General features: G+C 37.0%; 1 protein-coding gene across 2 annotated transcripts in view; it reads right to left on the bottom strand.

Moving 5' to 3' along the window:
• LOC137654643 (sodium/potassium-transporting ATPase subunit beta-like) overlaps positions 1–26,093 on the bottom strand; it is a 100,486-nt gene that overhangs the window by 66,816 nt on the left and 7,577 nt on the right. Inside the window, exon 1 of one of the 2 annotated variants that reach the window (XM_068388450.1) lies at positions 6,062–6,274. The exons of the other annotated variant lie outside the window; for it this stretch is intronic. Within the exon in view, the coding sequence (XP_068244551.1) occupies positions 6,062–6,173 (112 nt within the window). The 5' untranslated portion in view covers positions 6,174–6,274. Of the gene's footprint in view, positions 1–6,061; positions 6,275–26,093 lie in introns of those variants that run through there. 2 annotated transcript variants of the gene reach the window in all.

The following is a 26,093-nucleotide window of genomic DNA, read 5'->3' as shown; positions in this document are numbered from 1 at the left end:
CGCTAGCCCCTTCTAATGAAAAGCCAAGTCGAAACCAACCATGCCACGAGAGGCCATAAAAGATATCGGAACCTGACGCTACCTAGCTGTCCGAGGATTTACCTGGCGAGACATCAGTCTCTTACCAGCGAGTTTTACCCGATATCCCGGCCCACCACGTGACACAATTGGTAGTAATTCATTCAAATTACCCCTAATGAGTCAATATGGATAAATATCAACACAACATAGTGTTCAAATAGAAATAAATTTCTACCTCATACTTGGGATCGAACGCTAGCCCCTTCTAATGAAAGGCCAGGTCGAAACCAACCATGCCACGAGAGGCCATAAAAGATATCGGAACCTGTCGCTACCTAGCTGTCCGAGGATTTACCTGGCGTGACATCAGTCTCTTACCAGCGAGTTTTACCCGATATCCCGGCCCACCACGTGACACAATTGGTAGTAATTCATTCAAATTACCCCTAATGAGTCAATATGGATAAATATCAACACAACATCGTGTTCAAATAGAAATAAATTTCTACCTCATACTTGGGATCGAACGCTAGCACCTTCTAATGAAAGGCCAGGTCGAAACCAACCATGCCACGAGAGGCCATAAAAGATATCGGAACCTGACGCTAGCGTTCGATCCCAAGTATGAGGTAGAAATTTATTTCTATTTGAACACGATGTTGTGTTGATATCTATCCATATTGACTCATTAGGGGTAATTTGAATGAATTACTACCAATTGTGTCACGTGATGGGCCGGGATATCGGGTAAAACTCGCTGGTAAGAGACTGATGTCTCGCCAGGTAAATCCTCGGACAGCTAGGTAGCGTCAGGTTCCGATATCTTTTATGGCCTCTCGTGGCATGGTTGGTTTCGACCTGGCCTTTCATTAGAAGGGGCTAGCGTTCGATCCCAAGTATGAGGTAGAAATTTATTTCTATTTGAACACAATGTTGTGTTGATATTTATCCATATTGACTCATTAGGGGTAATTTGAATGAATTACTACCAATTGTGTCACGTGGTGGGCCGGGATATCGGGTAAAACTCGCTGGTAAGAGACTGATGTCACGCCAGGTAAATCCTCGGACAGCTAGGTAGCGTCAGGTTCCGATATCTTTTATGGCCTCTCGTGGCATGGTTGGTTTCGACCTGGCCTTTCATTAGAAGGGGCTAGCGTTCGATCCCAAGTATGAGGTAGAAATTTATTTCTATTTGAACACGATGTTGTGTTGATATTTATCCATTTGACTTATTAGGGGTAATTTGAATGAATTACTACCAATTGTGTCACGTGGTGGGCCGGGATATCGGGTAAAACTTGCTGGTAAGAGACTGATGTCTCGCCAGGTAAATCCTCGGACAGCTAGGTAGCGTCAGGTTCCGATATCTTTTATGGCCTCTCGTGGCATGGTTGGTTTCGACCTGGCCTTTCATTAGAAGGGGCTAGCGTTCGATCCCAAGTATGAGGTAGAAATTTATTTCTATTTGAACACGATGTTGTGTTGATATTTATCCATATTGACTCATTAGGGGTAATTTGAATGAATTACTACCAATTGTGTCACGTGGTGGGCCGGGATATCGGGTAAAACACTCTGGTAAGAGACTGATGTCTCGCCAGGTAAATCCTCGGACAGCTAGGTAGCGTCAGGTTCCGATATCTTTTATGGCCTCTCGTGGCATGGTTGGTTTCGACCTGGCATTTCATTAGAAGGGGCTAGCGTTCGATCCCAAGTAGGAGGTAGAAATTTATTTCTATTTGAACACGATGTTGTGTTGATATTTATCCATATTGACTCATTAGGGGTAATTTGAATGAATTATTACCAATTGTGTCACGTGGTGGGCCGGGATATCGGGTAAAACTCGCTGGTAAGAGACTGATGTCTCGCCAGGTAAATCCTCGGACAGCTAGGTAGCGTCAGGTTCCGACATCTTTTATGGCCTCTCGTGGCATGGTTGGTTTCGTCCTGGCCTTTCATTAGAAGGGGCTAGCGTTCGATCCCAAGTATGAGGTAGAAATTTATTTCTATTTGAACACGATGTTGTGTTGATATTTATCCATATTGACTCATTAGGGGTAATTTGAATGAATTACTACCAATTGTGTCACGTGGTGGGCCGGGATATCGGGTAAAACTCGCTGGTAAGAGACTGATGTCTCGCCAGGTAAATCCTCGGACAGCTAGGAAGCGTCAGGTTCCGATATCTTTTATGGCCTCTCGTGGCATGGTTGGTTTCGACCTGGCCTTTCATTAGAAGGGGCTAGCGTTCGATCCCAAGTATGAGGTAGAAATTTATTTCTATTTGAACACGATGTACACAGATAAATGAATTGATCCACAGACAATGAATCCCAGACAGAAATAGAACGACCCCTAAGAATCAAGCCTTTTCAGGAACCATAAATATTGGCACAATGCACACAGAGGCAAAACAGAAGAAGAATCTCTCAACCGACAGACTGACATTGTCTAACAGGCATCAGGGTGAGCAGACAAGTGTGCAAACTCACTTTCCTTACTTTTACGTAAGCATCACTATCAGTTCAGACGTGTTAATCGTTGGGGAAGAATTTGAGCTTTCACTACCTTTGGCAATAAATTTAGCACTAACAATGCCTTAGATGCTGTTTGGCCTTTGAGTAACTGGGTAGATGCATTGGAATGCTCGAATCTGGGTCTTCACAACATCACATTGTCAGTGCACTTAAGGTCGCGCAAAGTGTTGTCAACGGGCCATGGAATCTGTATCTAACTTTTTAAACAGTTGCACAACGTCATGGCTAGACTACACAAAGGCAAGACCATTTGAACACTGTTCAGGCATGACGTCATCCTTTTTGGACATTTATCTTCTTGTGAAATGACCTCCTGAACACCTTGGGTGTGAATATATCTACACAGAAGATACAAAATTGTCTACATACTGCCGGCATACTCCTGGAGGGCATGTGTTCGTATCCCACCGAATATGAATTGGGAACATGATCATTTCACTTGGACACACCCACGATTGGACTCTCAAACTGTTCACTGACGAGTCTCTCTATTGTCTGCACTTCACTGACAGGAGGCAACGGGCACAGGCATCATGAAAGGTGTTCCGTATAGTGATGACATCCTTTATGTGTATGCAAGACCAAACGCTGGCGCTATTGGTCCCGACTCCATTTTGAAGGACGATAACGCCTGCCCCCATCGTGCTAGGGTAGTGAATCACTTTCTAGAACAGGAAACAACTGTCCAGATGAAATGGCTTGCACGGACCTAAACCCTACTGATCAAGAGTGAAACTATGCTGCAGGTTGCCATTTCCAGTCGTGTAACAGTTCATGACCCTTGGAGAGCTTGGAAATGCCAGACTCAGCCTCAGTTCCCTCACTAGAAGGAACCAATTGCTCTGGGCTATTTGGGAGCCACTAGAGCTGCTGTTCCTTGGAAGGATCTCAGCATGTTGAGGACCTTCAGCAGGAGCTTGGATGGAAGGAACAGGAAATTCCAGGTTCATCCGTTCCAAACTAGGGTTCTCGTTGACAGCATGACCCGATGTTGCTACGCTGTCAATCAAGCACGTGGACGACGCCCACTATTACCATTAGCTTAGGTGCTGAAGAAACCGAAAGGCAACTGCCTACATACAGCTTAGGGTAATAGTATAGAATACCACGCTCTCCATTTACTCCAATATAATGGAATACTGCAGTTCTCACCTTCTTGCACAGCAATTAGGGAGTTATTTAAATTCTGGGAAAGCAATAATTAGCAAAATATGTTGAAGAGGGGGGAAAGGGTTATAAAAAGAAAATAGCTCGGTTTCCTCACTAAACGACTCGGAACTGACATGTCAACATTGTCAACCAAACAATTCGTGATGCCAGCGTACATAAACAGAAGTTCGTGATGGCAGCGTACATTTGATTTACTGTATATTAAAAATATACTTAATTAAAAATGGATTAATTACTCAAAAGTGTCCTTAAAATATGCAATTTACAAATAGTAACACTTTTGAGTAATCACAATTCTTGATTAAGTATATTTTGAATATACAGTATATCAAATGTACGCTGGCATCACGAACTTCTGTTTATGTACGCTGGCATCACGATCTGTTTGGTTGACTATGTTAACGTCAATTCCATGTCGTTTAGTGAGGAAACCGAGCTATTTTCTTTTTATAACCCCTTCTCCCCTCTTCAACATATCTTGCTAATTATTGCTTTCCCATTAGTTGAGTAACCACCTAATTACTGTGCAAGAAGGTGAGAACTGCAGGATTACATTATATTGGAGTAAATGGAGAGCGTGGTGTTCTATACTATTACCCAGCTGAGCTTGGTTAATTTCCTTTACAGTTAAATGCAATTTTCTCTTAATGTAATTTTCAGCAATCAAGATAAACACACTCAAACTTTCGATGAATTTCTGAATAATTAAATGATTTAGCACCTGACAAAACCCTATATTTTTAAGTTTTCAAACATAAACGATTGAATTACTGCTCTCTAAGTGTGTAATCCCTATAAAATAGTGAGTAGTATATTAGAGAAGCTATGTGGAAATTGATAATAAAAGAATGCAAACTTTGGTGTCTATGAAGGAGGTAACTTATGACTGAATGCAGATTGCCGCACTTTGTACCTACAGTAGTGTGCCCACAATAGTGTTGTGGAGTGAGTGACGAGGAACGGAACCTACTATCATAATCGCGTGAATTCACTCGTTAACATTATTTTGTTAGAATTAAATGTCAATTTCATGTGACATGGTTTAATTTGCGTAAAAATTGAAATATATTTTGGAAAATCTGACAAACTTGAATGTTTATATAAACAGGGATAGACTAATACAGTATTTCATGTTTACAGAACTCGTATACAGGAGGTTTTATCATCGACAGTTAAAGATTTATATAAAGGGAAGTTTTAGCTTTATGGAGTGTTTGTTATGCATAAAAAAAAATCATATAACTTTTTTTTTTATTGGTCCTTTGGGGGCCAATTCCCAAATTCCGATACTCCTACTTGTTGCTCAATCCTACTTCTGGTGTTAGATTGCCAATCAATCCTTGTTTAGTACTTTTACGACACAACGAAAATTCCAATTTCCAATAAGATACTCGGGAAGATTCAGTGGTCTTTGTGAGATGGGAAGTCAGAATTAGTCATTCTTTCAAATCCCAATTCTTCCATCTTCATCACAAACACTCGCGGTCAATTCTATTTACAGAAAGGTATCTTCGATATGAAAAGTGGCACACTTGCTGCTCTTGAAGACTCCCAATTGCTGCTTTACTTTTTTAATTGTATTTCTAAAAAAAAACATTATGGATAGTTTATGTTAGTGTACTAAACACGACCCTTTGCATACATTTCACCAAGTAATAACAACAAAAATAATGATGAAAAGGGATGATAATTTGAAGAAAACCCCCAATAGTATAACTACTCCCCAAAGCAAGAACCGGACCAAACTAGTTGGTAGGCCATACAATATTTGGCCAAAGTTCAAGTTCAGATATTACGTCGATGTAATTAATCAAAACCGTAAATAAACATAAAAACATTAATTTACAATAAATGCTTTAACGAAATTACCATCATATATAATGCCCATATGTGACCAATATAAAATACAAACAACTGTGGCAATCCAATGTTTAAAATTAAATCAACTGTGCCAATCCAATGTTTAATCCTTAGGCCTTATTCCTAGGGACCTAAGATAACGTTTACAAAACCAAGATAAGATACGAGAGCTGAATGTTATGCATAAGCCAGTTCATAAATTCACAATATATATAAAAAAATGTCTGCTGTCAAAGTTGAAATAAAAATCTTTCGAAATCATGAACTTAAAAGCCAAATGTGTTCTAGGCCCAATGGTTTTGTCAGGCAAAGCTGGTCTCGTACAAAGACAGGATGTTGCCCATTAAACAGCCCCTATGCTTACAATACATTTGCATAAAACAAACGATCTTATATCATCGCTAAAACTTAAAATTCTTTCTAAAATATCGTAATACACATCACAAAAGAACTCGTAAGAAACTCACACCAATTGATGGCAGTCCTTCCAAGGAGTTCTTTGGTATCTCCATCCCAAAAGAGTTTCCTCCAGTCCTGGTTCTTCCCAGCATACAGTTGCTTAGTCCTCTCCTCGTCCATGGCAGCTATCTAAAGAACCAGTCTTCTGAAGTGTTGGCCTGACCAGAACTGATGGTACGGACTGCAGTATATCCAATTTCCGCTGGTCCGCATAACCTCCCGCTCCCCCTCCTCAAAAGTAGGTTAGATATGCCCGCTTGGTCTCCCCCAAACTTACCCCCGACGCAACAGGCCAGTTAAGCCCTCCGAAAAACAGAAGAGGAGGGGTTTGACAACTCAGAAATAATGAGAAACATCCAAATTTTCTCTCTCGTCGGTTCTTTCGTTTCCAACGGCCGTCGAATGAGATTGTCTCCCACTCGTCCCCTGACGCTGACTACTGCAGCATCTGTTGGTCTCCAGTGCCCTGGTGTGCACATGTTGCGAGAGGAAAGAGTATTTAACGGTGGGATTGGACTGAATTGGATTATGAAGCTGGGCCTCTCTGGACCAACGTTGGGCCAGGGAGGCCATTCTACGCCAGGTTTTTATGGTTTATATATGAAAGATCTATTTTAATGTTGTTACTGTTTTTAGAATATCTAATCTTAATTGTTCAATACTTCTCTTGTAGTTTATTTATTTTCTTGATTCTTTTCGTCACTGTGCTATTTTTCCCTGTTGGAGCCCTTAGGCTTATGACATAACTACTTTTTCAATTAGAGTTGTAGCTTAGCTAATAATAATAATAATAATAATAATAATAATAATAATAATAACAACAACAATGATAACAATAACAACAACAACAATGATAACAATTATAACAACAACAACAATGATAACAACAACAACAATGATAACAATAACATCAACAACAACAATGATAACAATAATAACAACAACAACAACATTAATAATCAAATGAAGTAGTGTAGTTTAATTATGATAAGCAATTTATTGAATTTTCGTCCATAAAAATATTAATATTTCACTACGATCATATACTAAACTTAACATATTAGATAAATGATGGGAAAAAAATAAAACACACCAGAAGCATTTTCCTAAATAACACTTATAAAAAGGTATGATTCTTATGTATTCCATAACGAAAATAAACATAACGATAAGAATTAACTGAAAAAAATATGACTACCTGTTACTTCTCTCAATGTGACAAAATCTTATGTTGACTTATTTTTTAGTTTTACGCTAATTAAATTTATGTGTTGCTTACTTTTTATATATTCTTTTTTTATACTTATAAATTTTCAATGATCTCCAATTCACTATTGATAATCGAAGTTGCTTTACTACGTTTTTTTTTTTTTTTTTCAGAAACAAGTTGTAGTTCTCAATTCTCCATGGATTTTTTTTCAACATCAGTGGATTTTCCCTAATGGATGAAACCAGAAAAAAAATACTAGTCAAAGTTTACTGCCACATCCATACTTTGATTGCCCGAATCGTGAATAACTTCTCTAGGCAAGAAACTACCAGAAAATCATAATAAAAAGAACAACTAAACTGTCCTCAAAACAACAAAACTGAATTACCTTTAGAATTTCAGTGTCGCTTTCTGGCAACCGTGCTACGCCTGTTCGAAGCCCAGATAAAAGAGGGGGCTCGGGCATCAGGTAAATGCCTTTGTAGCTTCTTGTAAAACAATGAACCATTAATGAAACCCGACTTTATAAAAATTCAGATCCGAATAGTCATGCGTTAAAATGATGCCAGAAAGGCCACTGGCCTTCCGCCGGGCTTGGAAACTTCTCTGATCACAAAAATAACAGGTGGGTCTTTTCAAACCGTTTAAAGGTTTAAATGCCACTCGAAAATGACAGAGGCAAGGGACAACGACATTGTCCTAGGCCTGGTTAGCAGGGCAATGACGTAAAGACTAGATCAGCTCCCAAACCCCCTCCATCCAAGCTAGGTCTGGGGAGGACCGGGCAATGGCTGCTGATGACTCAGAAGCTAGATCTATAGGCTCCCCAAGGCCCGCATCCCTAGCTCGCAAGAAAGGTCAGGTTGCAGATTCTACATGAAACTATCGAGCTTGAGCGGGTTTCGAACCTCATGCCGGCAAATCACCGGGCAGGGACGTTTCCAGTAGGCCATGCTGCCACCCTTCACTTATAGAGGTCGCTATATTCAGTTGGACTACACAAACTAAAAATTATAGATCTATGTAATTTATCAAACATTTTCTCAGCTAACTGATGAGCATTTGACCAAAATTTCTGAGAATGACTCTCGATTGATATTAAAACTGGTAGGTAGTAGGCTGGCCAGGGCACTAGCCATCCGTTGAGATACTACCTCCATAGAGTTATGGGGTCCTTTGACTGGCCAGACAGTACTTTATTGGATCCTTCTCTTTGGTTACGGTTCACTTTCCATTTACCTACACGTACACCGAATAGTCTGGCCTATTCTTTACATATTCTTCTCTGCCATCATGCACCTTACAGCACTGGGATTACCAAACAATTCTTCTTCACTCAAGGTGTTAACTACTGCACTGGAATTGTTCAGTGGCTGCTTTCCTCTTGGTAAGGGTAGAAGAGACTTTATCTATGGTAAGCAGCTCTTCTAGGAGAAGGACATTCCAAAATCAAACCATTGTTCTCTAATCTTGGCTAGTGCCATAGTCTCTGTACCATTGCCTTCCACTGTCATGTGATAGAGTTCTCCTGCTTGAGGGTACACTCGGGCACACTATTCTATCGAATTTCTCTTGTTTTGGTAAAGTTTTTATAGTTTATGAAGGAGAGATTTATTTTAATGTTAACGTTTTTAGTATATTTTATTTTCCTTGCCTCCTTTCCTCACTGGGCTGTTTTCCCTAGTGGGGTCCCTGGGCTTATAGCATCCTGATTTTCCAACTAGGGTTATAGCTAAGCATGTAATAATAATAATAATAATAATAATAATATTAATGAAGGTCTAACAAGTAGTTTAGTTTTGGGTAATACATTCATTGAGAGAGAGAGCCTTACCTTACCTTATGCCTTATTTTTTGTTTGGGTTCCCCCAGGTCCCTCAGTGTGAGGCACCTCGTATATCCACCAGAGAGTTGCTAATGCATCTTCCGGTGTATTTTGCATCTTCCAGTCTTGGATGGTCTGGGATGCATCTTAGGTATTTATCGAGCTTATTCTTAAACACATCTACGCTCACTCCTGATATGTTTCTTAGATGAGCTGGCAGCACATTAAATAGTCGCTGCATTATCGATGCTGGTGCGTAGTGGATAAATGTCCTGTGCGCCTTTCTTAGTTTACCTGGAATATTTTTTGGCACTATTAATCTACCTCGGCTTGCTCTTTCTGATATTTTAAGCTCCATGATGTTTTCAGTAATTCCTTCTATTTGCTTCCATGCTTTTATTATCATGTAGCGTTCTCTTCTCCTTTCTAGACTGTATAGTTTTAAAAATTGCAGTCTTTCCCAGTAGTCAAGGTCCTTAACTTCTTCTATTCTAGCAGTATAGGACCTTTGTACACTCTCTATTTGCGCCATATCCTTTTGGTAGTGTGGGTACCATATCACATTGCAGTACTCGAGTGTACTACGTACATAAGTTTTGTAAAGCATAATCATGTGTTCAGCTTTTCTTGTTTTAAAGTGTCTGAATAAAATTCCCATTTTTGCTTTACATTTAGCCAACAGTGTTGCTATTTGGTCGTTGCATAACATATTCCTATTTAACATTACACCAAGGTCTTTAATTGCTTCCTTGTTTGTGATTGTCTCATTATTAGGTCCCTTGTATGCATACACCATTCCTTCTCTGTTTCCATAATTTATTGATCCGAATTTATCGGAGTTAAATACCATCCTATTTATCTCCGCCCATTCATATATTTTGTTTAGATCTCTTTATAGTGAGTTCCTATCTTCATCACAAGTAATTTCTCTACTTATTCTTGTGTCATCGGCGAAACTTCTCACTACGGAGTTTTCAACATCACAGTCTATGTCTGAGATCATAATAACAAACAGCAGTGCAGCTAATACCGTACCTTGTGGCACACCCGATATTACCTGGGCTTCATCTGATTTCTCGTCATTTGCAACCACTATCTGTTTTCTGTTTTGCAGGAATTCTTTTACCCATTTTCCTATCTTTCCCACAATATTATGCTTTCTCATTTTTTTTCTCCAATATGTTATGGTCTACCTTGTCAAAGGCTTTTGCAAAATCTAGAAAGATCACATCTGTGTCTTTTTCATTTATCATATTTTTGTATATGTTTTCATAGTGTGCTATCAGTTGGGTCTGTGTACTTTTTCCAGGCACGAAACCGTGTTGACCCATATTAAACAAATTATTTTTGACCAAATGGTTCATTATTTTCTTTTTTATTACCCTCTCATACACTTTCATAATATGTGATGTTAGACTAACAGGTCTATAATTGCTTGCCTCTAGTCTTGATCTACACTCTGTCTTAGCAGTATTGCAAGCGGCTTCGCGATAGTGTTTGCAGTTTTTTTTAACAAAATCGCTGGAACTCCATCTGGTCCGGCTGCCGATCCATTTTTAATTTCGTTTATAGCCTTGACAATATCTGCTTCATTAATATCTATATCCGTTAGAGAGAGAGAGAGAGAGAGAGAGAGAGAGAGAGAGAGAGAGAGAGAGAGAGAGAGAGAGAGAGAGAGAGAGAGAGAGAATCCAAACGGAAGTCGTTGGAAGAGAGAACAAGTAAAAATTCTCAGAGGATATCCGTGTTAAATGTTTCATCGGATACTCTTCGTGATTGTAATCTATTTGCTACAAACCCTGACTGAATAATTTGCCACAAGGAAGCGAATAGTTTTATTTGTTTCCACTATTGTTAAGCCGTAGTTGCTATCATGTACAGGTCCATGTTTTTATTATGAAATACTGTCTATACCGTAAGTTAGAAATTATAATAAAGCATCTGGAGGAAGTAAATGTGTTTGATAATGTAAAGGAGAACAGAACACAGTAAAATTTAGTTATAGTGAACACTGCCATTGTTGCTTAATCTTATTAGAAAGGAGTTGGATTAAACAAATAAAAACTGCACTAAATACATACAAGTAGGCCTACATTGAATAGGCATACACTGCCAAATTAAGGAAGAAGAGTTTGTATAGAAATAATTTCCAACATTAGCCCTGCTCTATTTTTAATGTGATGGAATACATTCCTGACTGGACCGCGAAAAAAGAGAAGAGAAAGAAAGAAAGAAGTCATATCTAGTTGCTGAGGCCAAGAACGAAACTTCAACCATTGGAAGCAGTTTATTGTTTCAGAGACGAAGTCAGATATAGAGTCAAATGTTACAGCTACAACCGATAACGCCAATAATATCCAAAGGAAATTATTATTATTATTATTATTATTATTATTATTATTATTAGCTAAGTTACAACCCTAGATGGAAAAGCAGAATGCTATTAGCCCAAGGGCTCCAGCATGGAAAAATAATCGAGTGAGGAAAGTTTGTACATAAGGAAATAAACTATAAGAGAAGTAATGAACAATCAAAATAAAATATTTTAAGAGCAGTGACAACATTAAAATAGATCATTCATAAATAAACAATTTAAAGAGACGGCACCAGCCACCCGTTGAGATACTTCCACTAGAGAGTTGAGGGGTCTTTTGACTGACCAGATAGTACTAGATTGGATCCTTCTCTCTCTCGTTACGGTTCATTTTCCCTTTGCCTACATACACACATCGAATAGTCTGGCCTATTCTTTACTTATTCGCCTCTGTCCTCATGCACCTAACAACACTTTAGCTATGGTCAGCAGCTCTGCTAGAAGGACACTCCAAAGTCAAACCATTGTTCTCTAGTCTTGGGTAGTGATATAGCCTCTGTACCATGGTCTTCCACTCTCTTGGGTTAGAGTTCTCTTGCCTGAGGGTACACTCGGGCACACTATTATATTAAATTTCTCTTCCTCTTGTTTTGTTAAAGTTTTTATAATTTATTTAGTTGATATTTATTGCAATGTTGTTACTCTTCTTTAAAAAAACTATTTTTTATTGTTTCCTTTCCTCATTGGTCTATTTCCCGGGTTGGAGCCTCTGGGCTTATAGCATCCTGCTTTTCCAACTTGGATTGTAGCTTAGCAAGTAATAATAATAATAATAATAATAATAATAATAATAATATGGAGAAATATTGAATTAAAAGCTCAAGATATAGACGACTGGCGAAATCTAACCGAGGCCCTTTGCGTCATAGAAGTAGATGATATATCAGCTTGTCTCATAAATACGTCTAGATACATACATTGAAAAATGCTAACGACACTTAATGAGTGTTCATGCAAAGATTTCTTAATTATCATTATTACTTGCTAAACTACTACCCTAGTTGGAAAAGCAGGATGCTATAAGCCCAGGGACTCCAACAGGGAAAGTAGCTAAGTGAGGAAAGGAAACAAGGAAAATTGAAATATTTTAAGAACTGTAATACTGTTAAAATAAATATTTCCTACATGAACTATAAAAAAATTTAACAAAACAAGAGGAAGAGAAATAAAATAGAATAGTATTCCCGAGTGTACCATCAAGCAAGAGAACTAACCCAAGACAGTGGAAGACCATGGTACAGAAGCTATGGCACCAACCAAGATAGAGAACAATGGTTTGATTTTGGAGTGTCCTTCTCCTAGAAGAGCTGCTTACCATAGCTAAAGTGTCTCTTCTACCCCTGCCACGAGGAAAGTGGCCACTGAACATTAGAGTTCTGTAGTTAATCCCTTAGGTGAAGAAGAATTGTTTGGTAATCTCAGTGGTGTCAGGTGTATGAGGACAGAGGAGAATGTGCAAAGAATTGGCCAGACTATTCGGTGTATGTGTAGGCAAAGGGAAAATGAACCGTAACCCGAGAGAAGGATCCAATGCAATGCTGTCTGGCCAGCCAAAGGACCCATAATTCTCTAGCAATAGTCTCTTAACGGTGGATGGTGTTCTGGCCAACCTATAACTATTTTTTTTTTTGCAAAGAAGAATTATGAAAGCTGTTATATAAACGAAAGCGATGACTAGACATATTTCGGCGTTTAAAAACGCATGCAGATCTCAAGTGGAAGTAGCCGTAGATCCATTGGCTGATTATAAACCTTTCATGACATCGCAGAGATCAATAGTTTTAAGCCACGACAGGACACTAGTGCAAAGAAAGACTGCAGTGACAAATACTATCATTAGTAACTACTGATAGTGCTACTATTACTACGACTACCTTCTACTGCTGCCAACGATCACTACCCGGAAAGACTTCAACAATATTGTCATAGTTGATATTTAGTTTATCGAATAATAATTATAATAATAATAATAATAATAATAATAATAATAATAATGTGAACCAGAATAAGAAAAGGGAAGGAAACCAAATTTGTTATTCATGAAATGTAAATGCAACACTGCTCAAACTATATACGTAAGTGGGTTTGTAAGCTAAATTCAGCCAGCCTTACCCACCACGGGGTTTTCACTTAAAATGCTGCCAGTAAATGCGGTAAGGTGTTGGAGGGCAAATCAAGAAGCCTGGTGTGGATCTGAGAATTCTCTCTACCCAACCGTAAAAAAAAAAAAAGAAAAAAAAAAAAAAAAAAAATAGCGTATGCTTGAGTCATCGTGAGATTCCAGGACGTAGGGGAAAGAAGGACAGAGGAGGGATAGGGGAATGGACGGGGAGGAGGGGGAAGAGTAGGATGAAGACAGGGAGAATGTGATGTTGGAAGAAGATGAAGGGGAAGAGAAGGAAGTTATCTTTCCAGGAACATAGCCATGGGATAAACAATCACCGGAAATCTGGAAGCATGATTATTGTGGTCGTACCAGTGCGATCCAGAACTGACAGGAACAGGACACTTTAACGAACCAAAGAATGAGCACTGAACCGCATATATATATATATATATATATATACCCTTTCTGGCTGTACTAGTTAGGACACCCATACCAGGTTGGTTTGCTGTGAGCGATCAGACTAAAGTATCTCACCATCACTAATCCGCGGTGGCAAGAGTGATGATGAAAACTGCCCAAACCCCAGACATGAGTAAGAACATGTCTGAAGCCTTTGTCCTGCAGTGGACTAAAAACGGTTGCATATATATATATATATATATATATATATATATATATATATATATATGTGTGTGTGTGTGTGTGTGTTGTGTGTGTGTGTGTGTGTGTGTTACATAGAGAAATATCCTATCTGTGACATCACTACCAGAAAAATAGAAATGTTTTAATACGAAAACATTTGATAATAACGTTTGTCAAAATATAAAACATATATCCATGTATTCGACGAATCAGATTAATCTGGAGAGAGAGAGAGAGAGAGAGAGAGAGAGAGAGAGAGAGAGAGAGAGAGAGAGAGAGAGAGAGAGAGATTCGTGTTCTTCAAAACCACAGCACTGCAGCATGTGATGGAGAGAGGGGTTTCTCCGCATAAACATTCACTTGCAGTTTCTCCATTCAGATGAATTACTATTGCTATTTCTAATACAATTTCTATCCACGTTTTGCTTATCAGTTCATACCCCATATGAGGTTAGTGTCCTTCATGTCATATATTTTAGATAATTATTATCTCGGTAATTTAACCTTGGTCCAAATGACAGAGCCACAATTACCAGGCAGTTATCAAAATAACTTCAGCAGCGCCTCTGAGAAGTATCGTACATCGAAATTGCATTGTTACCACGATACTTGACGACATTGTCTATAATATCCACTATAGGAAATATCCTTATTACTACCTAAAACAATTCAATAGGCCTAACCACATCACTATCTACCAAAACAATATAGAAACCTAATTATAAACATTGGTTGTTTTTCTTGCAAAGCAAAATATAAACAAATATACGAGTAACAACCTAATAAGGTCGAGATGCAGACCGGCAGTGTTGGATTAACCCGAGAGGAGCAAAAGCGCAGTCACACCAACTTCCAGATCAATAATCTTCTCCAAAACAGCTTCCTAAAGAAATTCTGTGCTTCGCTTCCGTACGTCGTTATTCAAAGTTACTTATACTGTACACACACGTATATATATATATATATATATATACACACACACACACACACACACACACACACACACACACATATATATATATATATATATATATATATATATATATATATATATATATATAATTACTGATTATTCTGTGTTCCCATTTAACAATGAATATGTAAATCTATAGAAACTCTCATTGAATATTTATTATCTTGTAGGCTAGACTTGTTCCGTAAGGTCATTTGAACATTTCAAACAATAACACTACTACTACTACTACTACTACTACTACTACTACTACCACCACCACCACTACTACTACTACTACTAATAATAATAATAATAGGTATTTCGTCTTTTATAAAGTAATTTGGTAATGGCAAGAGCGCTAACAACTGCTGTTTGTGCTACGGCGAGGAAGACATTGATCAGGCTCGGGGCAAATCTCATTGAGTATGTATAAAACTGCATTGGCCTTGATATCTCTCGCATAATTCTCAATCTTTTCTCATCTTGAATGTACAGTTTTTTTTTTGCTTATTTATTTGTAAAGTTTTTAATCTTTTTGCTTTTTGAATTTCCCAATCATTTCTTATTTTACTTATAAATTTGTCAATCTTTTCTTTTGCGTGTAGATATATTTTTTTTGTATTTGTAGTCTTATTTTTTTCCATCGTACTACAATTACCATTTTTTTTACCCGTAAACATTTTAACCCTTTCTTTTTGTGTTATGGCATCAATACAGAATGAATCTTATCTCTGAATATTCAGCCTTTTTTTCCCTGTCGGCTTATATGATATAATACGTCAGCATTCCTATTAGTAAGACAAGTAAATGTCCTTTCACATAGGCATGCAATTCAGTAAAGTCTTACAAGTATATTTACATGAAGGAATGGATTTATGAATTTGTACCATAGGCTTATAGCTCAGAGTTGGAGTCTATGAGGTCATTTAGAGCCTAAGTGCAATTCAGAGGGGGGGGGGGGATAACCCAGAAGTTGCAATATGAAGTGAATATTAGAAGAGCTTAGAAACAAAACAAAAAAGAAGAAGCGGGATTGGAGGCAAAATAGAAGTGGGGTCGACGGAATGCTGCAAAGACCCTTGCGTAATGCCTAGAGTGCACCGCATGAGGTTCATTGGCGGTACTACCGCCCTACATTGACTGTCCAGACTTAGAGAAAAAAATATGCAAAGACGAAGCGACCAACAAACGTGATAAATGAAATTTTTTGAAAATATTTTAAGTTTCGAAAGAGCACTTGTGATAGCTTTTCTAACTTATGACAAGTCTGTACAGATTTGTCAAGATTGTTTTTAGGATATTTTCAGAAATTTTCCTTATTCTGTTCTTAACGTTTTTTCACATATGGATAACTCATGTTTGTGTGTGCACTTTTCCTAATTATTATCATCACAATTATACCCATACATTAATACGAAAATTTTAGCATTTTTATTGATTTTTTTAAGTAATAGATTGCAGAGTTGTTGATGGGCACCATAGAGACTAAAGGGATGTAATATCTGGTGTTCTTCAGGGTAGTGTTCTCGATCCATTACTTTGCATTCTATATACGCATAACATGTGGTTTGGCGTAGAAAACAAGCTTGTTGTATATAAAGATGATGCTAGTCTCTTTACATTAATTCTAGCTCCTTAATACAGATCTATGGTTTCTGAGTCTCTTGATAGATTCTACAATAACTAAAATTAGCGCATGATGCAAATTATGAGGCATGAAATTGAGCCCTAACAAAAATTCAAGGTACGATTGTAAGTAGATCAAGGGCAGTGGCTCCTCAACATTCAGATATTTGCATTAACAAAGTCACTTTAGCTATAAGAATGATTTTTTATTATAAATTAACTTTTGAGAAACACATCCAGTCTGTTTCTTATTTGACATATTGAAAAATTCTTTTAATATATTCTCTGATCAATCCATCCAGAGGAAATGCTTTCATTTTTTCATTATACAGTATTATGTTTTGACTATTGTTCTATATGGTCTTCAGCTACTGACTATCATTTTAATTTAATGTATTAAAACTTGGTCTATTAAATTCCTCATCCCTCTTCTAGATATTAATCTGGCACCGTCGTTCAGTTAATTCCGACTATCCCTGTCATTCAGATCTGCCCAGGCGGTACTATCAAGCACATAATACTAAATAAGGCTCAATGCTACACAGCATTCTAGAAGTGTTATTCTAACTGTTACTAGATTGTGTATCGATCTTCTCATTCTGACGGTTGAATCGGTGAAACTTCAGAAGTTCAAACTTATTTCAAATGCTTTTCTGATGGAGACACTGACATAATTCTCATTTCATAGTTTATATATGATTGATCTATTCAAGGTTGTTAATGATTTTATATATCAATATTATTTCTCATATATAGTTTATTGGTTATTTCTCTATTTCCATTCTTCACTTTGGTGCTTTTCCTTTTTATTATTACTATTAGTATTACTTGCTAAGCTACAACCCTAGTTGGAAAAGCAGGATGTCATAAGCCCAGGGGTCCCAAAAGGGAAAATAGCCCAGTGAGGCAAGAAAACAAGGAAAAATAAAATAATTTAAGAACAGTAACATTAAAATAAATATTTCTTATATAAGCTATAAAACCTTTAACAAAGCAAGAGGAAGAGAAAGTAGATAGAATAGTGTGTCCGAGTGTATCCTCAAGCAAGAGAACTCTAACCCAAGACAGTGGAAGACAATGGTATAGAGGCTATGGCACTACCCAAGACTAAGAGAACAATGATTTGATTTTGAAGTGCCCTCCTAGAAGAACTGCTTACCATACCTAAAGAGTCTTTTTTACCCTTGCCAGGAGGAAAGTAGCCACTGAAGAGTTACAGTGCAGTAGTTAACCCCTTGGGTGAAGAAGAATTGTTTGGTAATCTCAGTATTGTCAGGTGTATGGGGACAGAAGAGAATCTGTAAAGAATAGGCTAGACTATTCGGTGTATGTGTAGGCAAAGGGAAAATGAACCATAACCATAGAGAATGATCCATTTAAAGTACCCCATAACTCTTTAGTGGTAGTATTTCAATGGGTGGCTGTTGTCCTCGCCAATCTACTACCTTTAGAGCCCTTTGGCTTGAGCATCCTGGTTTTCAAACTAGGGTTGTAGCTTGGTCAGTAATGATAATAATCAATAGCCATGAAGGCCAATTAAATTGTTAAACAAGCTTTTATTAATAAAGCGTTCATCTGCAAGTACAAAAGAAATAAAAATAACATAAGAAAAACCAACAAATCAGAAAAACATCAGAAATGTTCAATTAATGATATAAATGGTCAACTTCTTTCAGAATTATATTCTCTCTCTCTCTCTCTCTCTCTCTCTCTCTCTCTCTCTCTCTCTCTCTCTCTCTCTCTCTCTCTCTCACACACACACACACACACACACACACACATATATATATATATATATATATATATATATATATATATATATATATATATATGTGTGTGTGTGTGTGTGTGTATGTGTGTGTGTGTGTGTAAAGAACTACGGGACGTATTAACGGTAGTACAAATAATGGATGTTTTCCCAGTATCTCACTAACTGGATTTTACCGGAGTGACTCCGATGGGGACTGTTATCAAGATGGCACACCAGAAACGTATTTCATTTTGGTATCTCAGGAATGATAATTACCAAAATCCATTTTCTTACCGTAGGCCTATGGTGCACCCACCAATAGGCCTATTATCACAAACCGGTTAGAACCGCTCTTGACAGCTCTTAGAAACTTGAAACTTGAACAATAGTAGTGCTGTGAAATAAAATGAATATGCGAATAACGTCTCCCTCCAGTTGCTTGTTAAAGCCAGATTGGGTACTGGTTATGCTTCTAATTCATATGCACTTGGGTGACTCGTGACGTCACGGCATATGCTACTGCACCGGAAGAAACAAGCGCGAAGGAACAAAATTTATTCATTTTTTATTATAAAACTTACAAGGGGTTTCCTACATTAATAATAATAATATGGCCCCTTAAATATTATGATATCAGAATCTAAGAGTTGAACCTACATGAGCTGCATGTTGTTTGGTCCACGGTCACATACAGTAGGTAATCATTGTAATCGCGCTCATTTGTCCGTAGCAGATAAGGGTCATTAAACGATATCGAGACGTGGCATAAGAAATGGAAACTCGGCATTTTAATCGCAACCGAGATTAAGTCTGGAGTAAAAACCACGAGGTATGAAAAATCAAAAAATTCCAATTAATTTATGGTTGTACGATAAGAAATACGATAACAAGAAATGGAGACGGTATCCGGAGAAGGCTCATAAAATGATTTAGCCTGCTACTTCTTATTTCGTTCATTTGCTGCTTGTATCAGAACTCTAAGATTCGTTGTAAGTTTCATCAACACTTTGTATTTCTTATCTTTTTCTATATATGAATACAGTTAATACTACGTTGAACCGGCGTTAAAAATCAGCTCATATTTCCGGCGATTCAGGATCATTAAAGAGAAAACATGTTAACTTAGATGCCAATGATACTGGTAACTAAGTAATTAGACCCGAAGAAAACTTGAAAAACGAAAATGGAAAATCGTTTAGGCTTAAACCATAATGAAGCTATAGCCCTAAGTGCCACCCATAATTCTTGGAAAACAAACAGATGAAGAGCTCCACATTTGTCCAGCCAAGTTACCTTTAAGATAAATCAGATGTACTAAAGGAATGAGATGAGCCTATTTATATGTTCAGACAAGGGTAAACATTAAGGAAGTAAGATGATCTGAGTGTGTATGAATAAATTATGACGAATGTTGGGTGGGAGTTTTGGAGTGAAGATACAAGAGGGCCTATGTGGTAACGCCCCTGAATGCTGATCGCAAGACTGGGGTTCGAGTTCCGCTCAAACTCGTTAGTTCCTTTAGTCGATGTAACCTCACCATCCTTGTGAGCTAAGGATGGGAGGGTTTGGGGGAGCCTATAGGTCTATGCTGAGTCATCAGCAGCCATTGCCTGACCCTCCTTGGCTCTAGCTTGGGTGGAGAGGGGGCTTGGGCGCTAATTACATGTATATAATATACTCGTATGGTCAGTCTCTAGGGCATTGTCCTGATTGCTAGGGCAATGTCACGGTCCCTTGCCTCAGCCATTCCTGAGTGGCCTTTAAAACCTTTACAATATGGGAGACTGTTTACTCTTAATTCAGTGTTATAACTTCGTATGGGTATAAGCAACGGGGGTCCAAAAAGTTTATATATCCTAATTTCACTCGCGATTTGACAACTGAAATCTATAAAGAAATATATTTGATATTGTATTTGAGTCAAGGTTTTACTCAGATAAAGCTGTTTCGAATATATATTTCGATTTTTTTTAAATGATGGTAGATTTTATTATTATTATCTAGTTTCCAATTCTATAAGTAATTCTATATTATTTATCAAAAGGTGTTTTTTGCATGCTCAGAAATGCTTCTCTTTCACTGAGAGAGAGAGAGAGAGAGAGAGAGAGAGAGAGAGAGAGAGAGAGAGAGAGAGAGAGAGAGAGAGAGACTCGAAGTCATACAGTAGGGGATGGACAGCTACGCATACCTCGAGCCGCGTTTCACTTAGGGTTACCTGTACTAGGGAAGCCGTAGAAGCCAAAAGCTTACTACGTCAACGTAACAACAATAGTGATATCAGACCTACTGTTACATCACAACTCACACAATCATTGAGAATTCCTGTATTCCTCTCTTGGGATTCTCAACAAAAACAGGAGTTTTCACTAGGCTGCATGAAAAAACAGAATTCGTTGATGTAGTTTAGAAAAATTCAAATGTTTATATAAGCGTATCTGTTTGAACGTAAAAAAATCCAAGAGTTAAAGAAAATTGATTCATGATAACAGCTAGAAGAAAAAAGTTATCGTGCTCTCATAAAAACATTAAATACGGTCCTGTGAATTTTAAGGAAATTATTCACTGACCTATTCATTATGTGACTGCTGATCAGATATTGAACTCTTGCGTAACGAATTAAAAACAGAAGTGTATGATTTCGCATGATTAAATGCATAAGTTACGTTGGATTGGCGATGTATACTGAAGCTTCATTCTAAATTAAATTGATCAGGTTTTGCCTTTCACATACGGCCGCTTTATATATATATATATATATATATATATATATATATATATATATATATATATATATATATATATATATATATATATATATATATATATATATATATATATAATGTGTGTGTGTGTGTTAACTCCTCTCTATAACCGCAAACACCAGACTGTACGTAATATGCCCTCACACATCAAAACCAAATTCTTTGCTAATTTGGGAATCCTTTCCAAATCATTAAACAAATATTCAGGGAAACTCTGTAAATCTGTGGGAAAACCAATCGCTATAAATCATTATCCTCGATCTTTCCGAAACTGCTGGTGATTTTAGGACACAAAAATGTCTTAATATATTTGGTTTCAACCTTTGATGGACCCAGTACTTGACAACTAATTGCCAAGGTGCGAGAGTATATTTTATAAGAATGAAGTTTAATAATGTTGTTATCATTATCACTGGCCAAGCTACAGCCCTCGTTGGAAGAGCAAGATGCTACAAGCACAAGTGCTACACAGGAACACTAGCCCGGTGAGGAAAGGAAATAAGGGAATAACTAATAAACTATATTATTATCATTACTTGCCAAACTACAACCCTAGCTTGAAAAGCAGGATGCTATAAGGCCAGGAGCTCCAACATGGAAAATAGGCCAGTGAGGAAAGGAAACAAGGAAAATTAAATTTTTTAAGAACAGTAAGATTAAAAATAAATATCTCTTTTAAAAACTATAAAAAAAAAGTTTAACAAAACAAGAGGAAGAGAAATTAGATAGAATAGTGTGCTCGAGTGTATCCTCAAGCAAGAGAACTGTAACCCAAGACAGTGGAAGACCGTGGTACAGTGGCTATGGCACTACCCAAGACTAGAGAACAATGGTTTGATTTTGGAGTGTCTTCTCCTAGAAGAACAGCTTACCATAGGTAAAGAGTCTCTTCTGCCCTTACCAAGAGGAAAGTGACTGTGCAGTGACCCCTTGGGTGAAGAAGAATTGTTTGGTAATCTCAGTGTTGTCAGGTGTGAGGACAGAGGAGGATATGAACAGAATAGGATAAACTATTCGGTGTGTGAGTGTGTAGGCAAAGGGAAAATGAACCGTAACCAGAGAGAATGGTCGAATGAAGTATTGTCTAGTCCAGGGGTGGGGAACCGTTTTTTGGATGAAGGCCATCTTGCAATTCCTCAATGCTCATTAAGGCCGCATAGAATTTTGTTGGTTATTTTATCCTCCAAGTAATTTATTAGTAATCTAAAGAAAGAGTGACAGGTTTATAAAAATTTTAAAGCATTACAATTTCAAATATTTGGATTAAGTACTTTTTATACAAGTAATCAGTAAATGAATTATATTGAAAACTAAATTTTAGAATATTTCATTCAAGTTTGGGTAGTTTTCAAACTACCGTAAGTAAATGTATAATATAGAAAGCATGTAATTTTAAAATTACTTTAGTTAAACAAGTAGGTTCTTTGTATTGAATTGATAAATAAAATAATATTAATCTTTTGGAAAAGATAGCTTATAAATATCAACAATATAACTTTTCAAATATTTAATATTGGCAAGTAGGTACTTTTTAAACAATCACATCTCATAAAAATGCAACATCCCAGTAAAATATTGTATCTGTTTAAACACACTTAGCTGTTTTCATTGAAAAATAAAATCAATTACTTGCTTTCCTAAGATGTTCAATAAATCCCTAGTTTTTAGCCATCATAGCTGGAACACCATCAGTGCATAACTTATTATAATAAGGAAGTAGACTTTAGTCCTCCTTTGTGACATTGTTTATTGAAGTTGTTAAAATGTCTGTTTCTCTTGTCCTTGCGTTAAGGTTACCTAAGGGAAGCTGTTTTTCATACAATCAAAACTCATCAGTGAAAGCACAAATGAAATATTTTTATGAAAAAAATCTGGAACCTGTTGACACATCTAAAACTAACATAGATCACAGTGAGGAGATGGAAAAAACAGGAACTTCCTCGTCCATTATACAATAAATCACCCACTCACTGCAACTCAGTTATTTCCCTGTCAGCTACAACAGCTGTTGCAGCTGACAAGGAAAAACTGCTAGTTGTATTAAGTTAGGATTCATTGAATTCAAGGAAAAATTGCTTCCATTCTCTGGGAGGTACATCACTGAACACAACTTTCCTATTGCCTTTGTGTACATATTTGTATGTATGCACATACAGTAGAATGATTAATGATTTCAAACACAATATTCAGCGTCATAGAAGAGATATACTATACATACTGTACAAATATCAAAGGTCGTAGACGGCAGCACTTGATGGTCCAGAAGGCCATATGCGGCCTTAAGGCCCCAGGTTCCCCATCCCTGATCTAGTCAATCAAAGTACCCCATAACTCTCTAGCGGTAGTATCTCAATGGGTGGCGGGTGCCCTGACCAACCTACTACCTAATAAGTAATAAATAAAAACATAAGATTTTAATAAAAATATCAAATTTAAAATATATCTCACTGTATAGACTATAAAACAAATTTACAAAACGCTTGAAATTCTGTAGTTTCACTGATTCGATCAGCAGCTTAGGAAGATAATTCAACAACCTGATATTAGTTGGAATAAAATGTCAAGAATACTGTGCAATATTGTCTTATGATGGAAAATTAACTGCATACTTAGTCTTATATACAGAATGGTACAGTCTGGGAAAATCTGAATTATGGAAAATTTTATGCACATTGCATAAAGAACTAAACAACGGTGCCAGAGATTAATACACAGACCAAGAAATAAGAATTTAATAGATCACAACTTTCTATCTAATAAATTAAGAGGAGATCAGCAGCTGGAGACTAGACAGAAGAACTATACCTGAATTAGAATGGAAGACTTAAAATATTTCCTAAGGATAGGCTGATTACTGAGAATCTTAAAAAACTTTCTCAATAAGCCATTTTTGGTGCAATTGAAGAAGAAACTGACCAAATGAGTTTCTCAATGGTAAACTTGCAGTAAAAATTTACACCTACAATTTTTTTATGAGTTGTATATAATGTAGTTATTATTATTAATTATTATTATTATTATCATTATTATTATTATTTCTTGCTAAGCTACAACTCTAGGTGGAAAACCAGGATGCTATAAGCCCAGGGGCTCCATTATTTCTATTATTATTATTACTAGCCAAGCTACAATCCTAGTTGAAAAAGCAAGATGCTATAAGCCCAAGGGCTCCAACAGGGAAAAATAGCCCAGTGAGGAAAGGAAATAAAGAAATAAATAAACGATGAGAAAAATATTAACATTAAATCATTCGAAAAACAGTAAAATCAAAACAGATGTCATACATAAACTAGAAAATGACTCATGTAAGCCTGTTAAACATAAAATCATTTGCTGTAAGTTTGAACTTTTGAAGTCCTACGATTCAACTACCCGATTAGGAAGATCATTCTACAACTTGGTCACAGCTGGAATAAACCTTCTAGAATACTTTGTAGTGTTTAGCCTCGTGATGGTGAAGGCCTGACTATTAGAATTAACTGCATACCTAGTATCACGAACAGGATGGAACTGTCCAGGAAGATCTAAATGTAAAGGATGGTCAGAATTATGAAAAATCTTATGCAACATGCATAATGAACTAATTGAACGACGGTGCCAAAGATTAATATCTAGATCTGGAATAAGAAATTTAAAAGATCGTGAGTTTCTGTCCAACAAATTACGATGAGAATCAGCAGCTGAAGACCAGACAGGAGAACAATGCTCAAAAAAATGTAGAATGAAAGAGTTAAAACACTTATTCAGAATAGATTGTTCACCGAAAATCTTAAAAGACTTTTTCTATAAGCCAATTTTTTGTGCAATTGAAGAAGACACATACCTAATATGTTTCTCAAAAGTAAATTTGCTGTCGTGAATCACACCTAAAATGTTAAAAGTCATACAAAGTTAAAGAAACATTATCAATGCTGAGATCCGGATGTTGAGGAGCCACTGTCCTTGACCTAATTACAATCATACTTGAGGTTTGTTAGGATTCAACTTTATACCCTATAATTTGCACCATGAATTAATTTTAGTTAGAACTCTATTAAGGGATTCAGCAACCCCAGACCTCCATTCAGGAGATGGAATTGATGCAAAGAGAGTAGCATCATCTGTATATGCAACAAGCTTGTTTTCTAGGCCAAACCACATGTCATGTGTATATAGTATGAAAAGTAATAGGCCAAGAACACTACCCTGAGGAACACCAGATATCACATTCCTATACTCACTCGGGTGCTCATCAACAACAACAACTCTTAGAGATCTATTAATTAAAAATTCAATAATAATGCTAAGAAACGACCCACCCACTCCCAAGGCAGCAGTAAAATTAAGGCCAAACAATCAGGGAAAATAGCCCAGTGAGGAAAAGAAACCAAGAAAAATAAAATATTCAAAGAACAGTAACAACATTAAAATAAATATTTTCTATATAAACTATAAAAACTTTAACAAATCAAGAGGGAGGGAAATTATATAGTATGCACAAGTGTACCCTCAAGCAAGAGAAATCTAACCCAATATAGTGGAAGACCATGGTACAGAGGCTATGGCACTACCCAAGACCAGAGAACAATGGTTTGATTTTGGAGTGTCCTTCTCCCAGAAGAGCTGCTTACCATAGCTTAAGAGTCTCTTCTACCCTTACCAAGAGGAAAGTAGCCACTGAACAATTACAGTGCCAAAGTTAACCCCTTGAGTGAAGAAGAATTGTTTGGTTTTCTAAGCGTTGTCAGGAGTATGAGGACAGAGGAGAATCTGCAAAGAATAAGTCAGACTATTCGGTGTATATGTAGGC

Source organism: Palaemon carinicauda, chromosome 15 (genome assembly GCF_036898095.1).
Source record: "Palaemon carinicauda isolate YSFRI2023 chromosome 15, ASM3689809v2, whole genome shotgun sequence".
Classification (NCBI taxonomy): Eukaryota; Metazoa; Arthropoda; class Malacostraca; order Decapoda; family Palaemonidae; genus Palaemon; species Palaemon carinicauda.
Note: the sequence above shows the minus strand (reverse complement) of the source record. Positions and strands in the feature narration are given on the sequence as shown.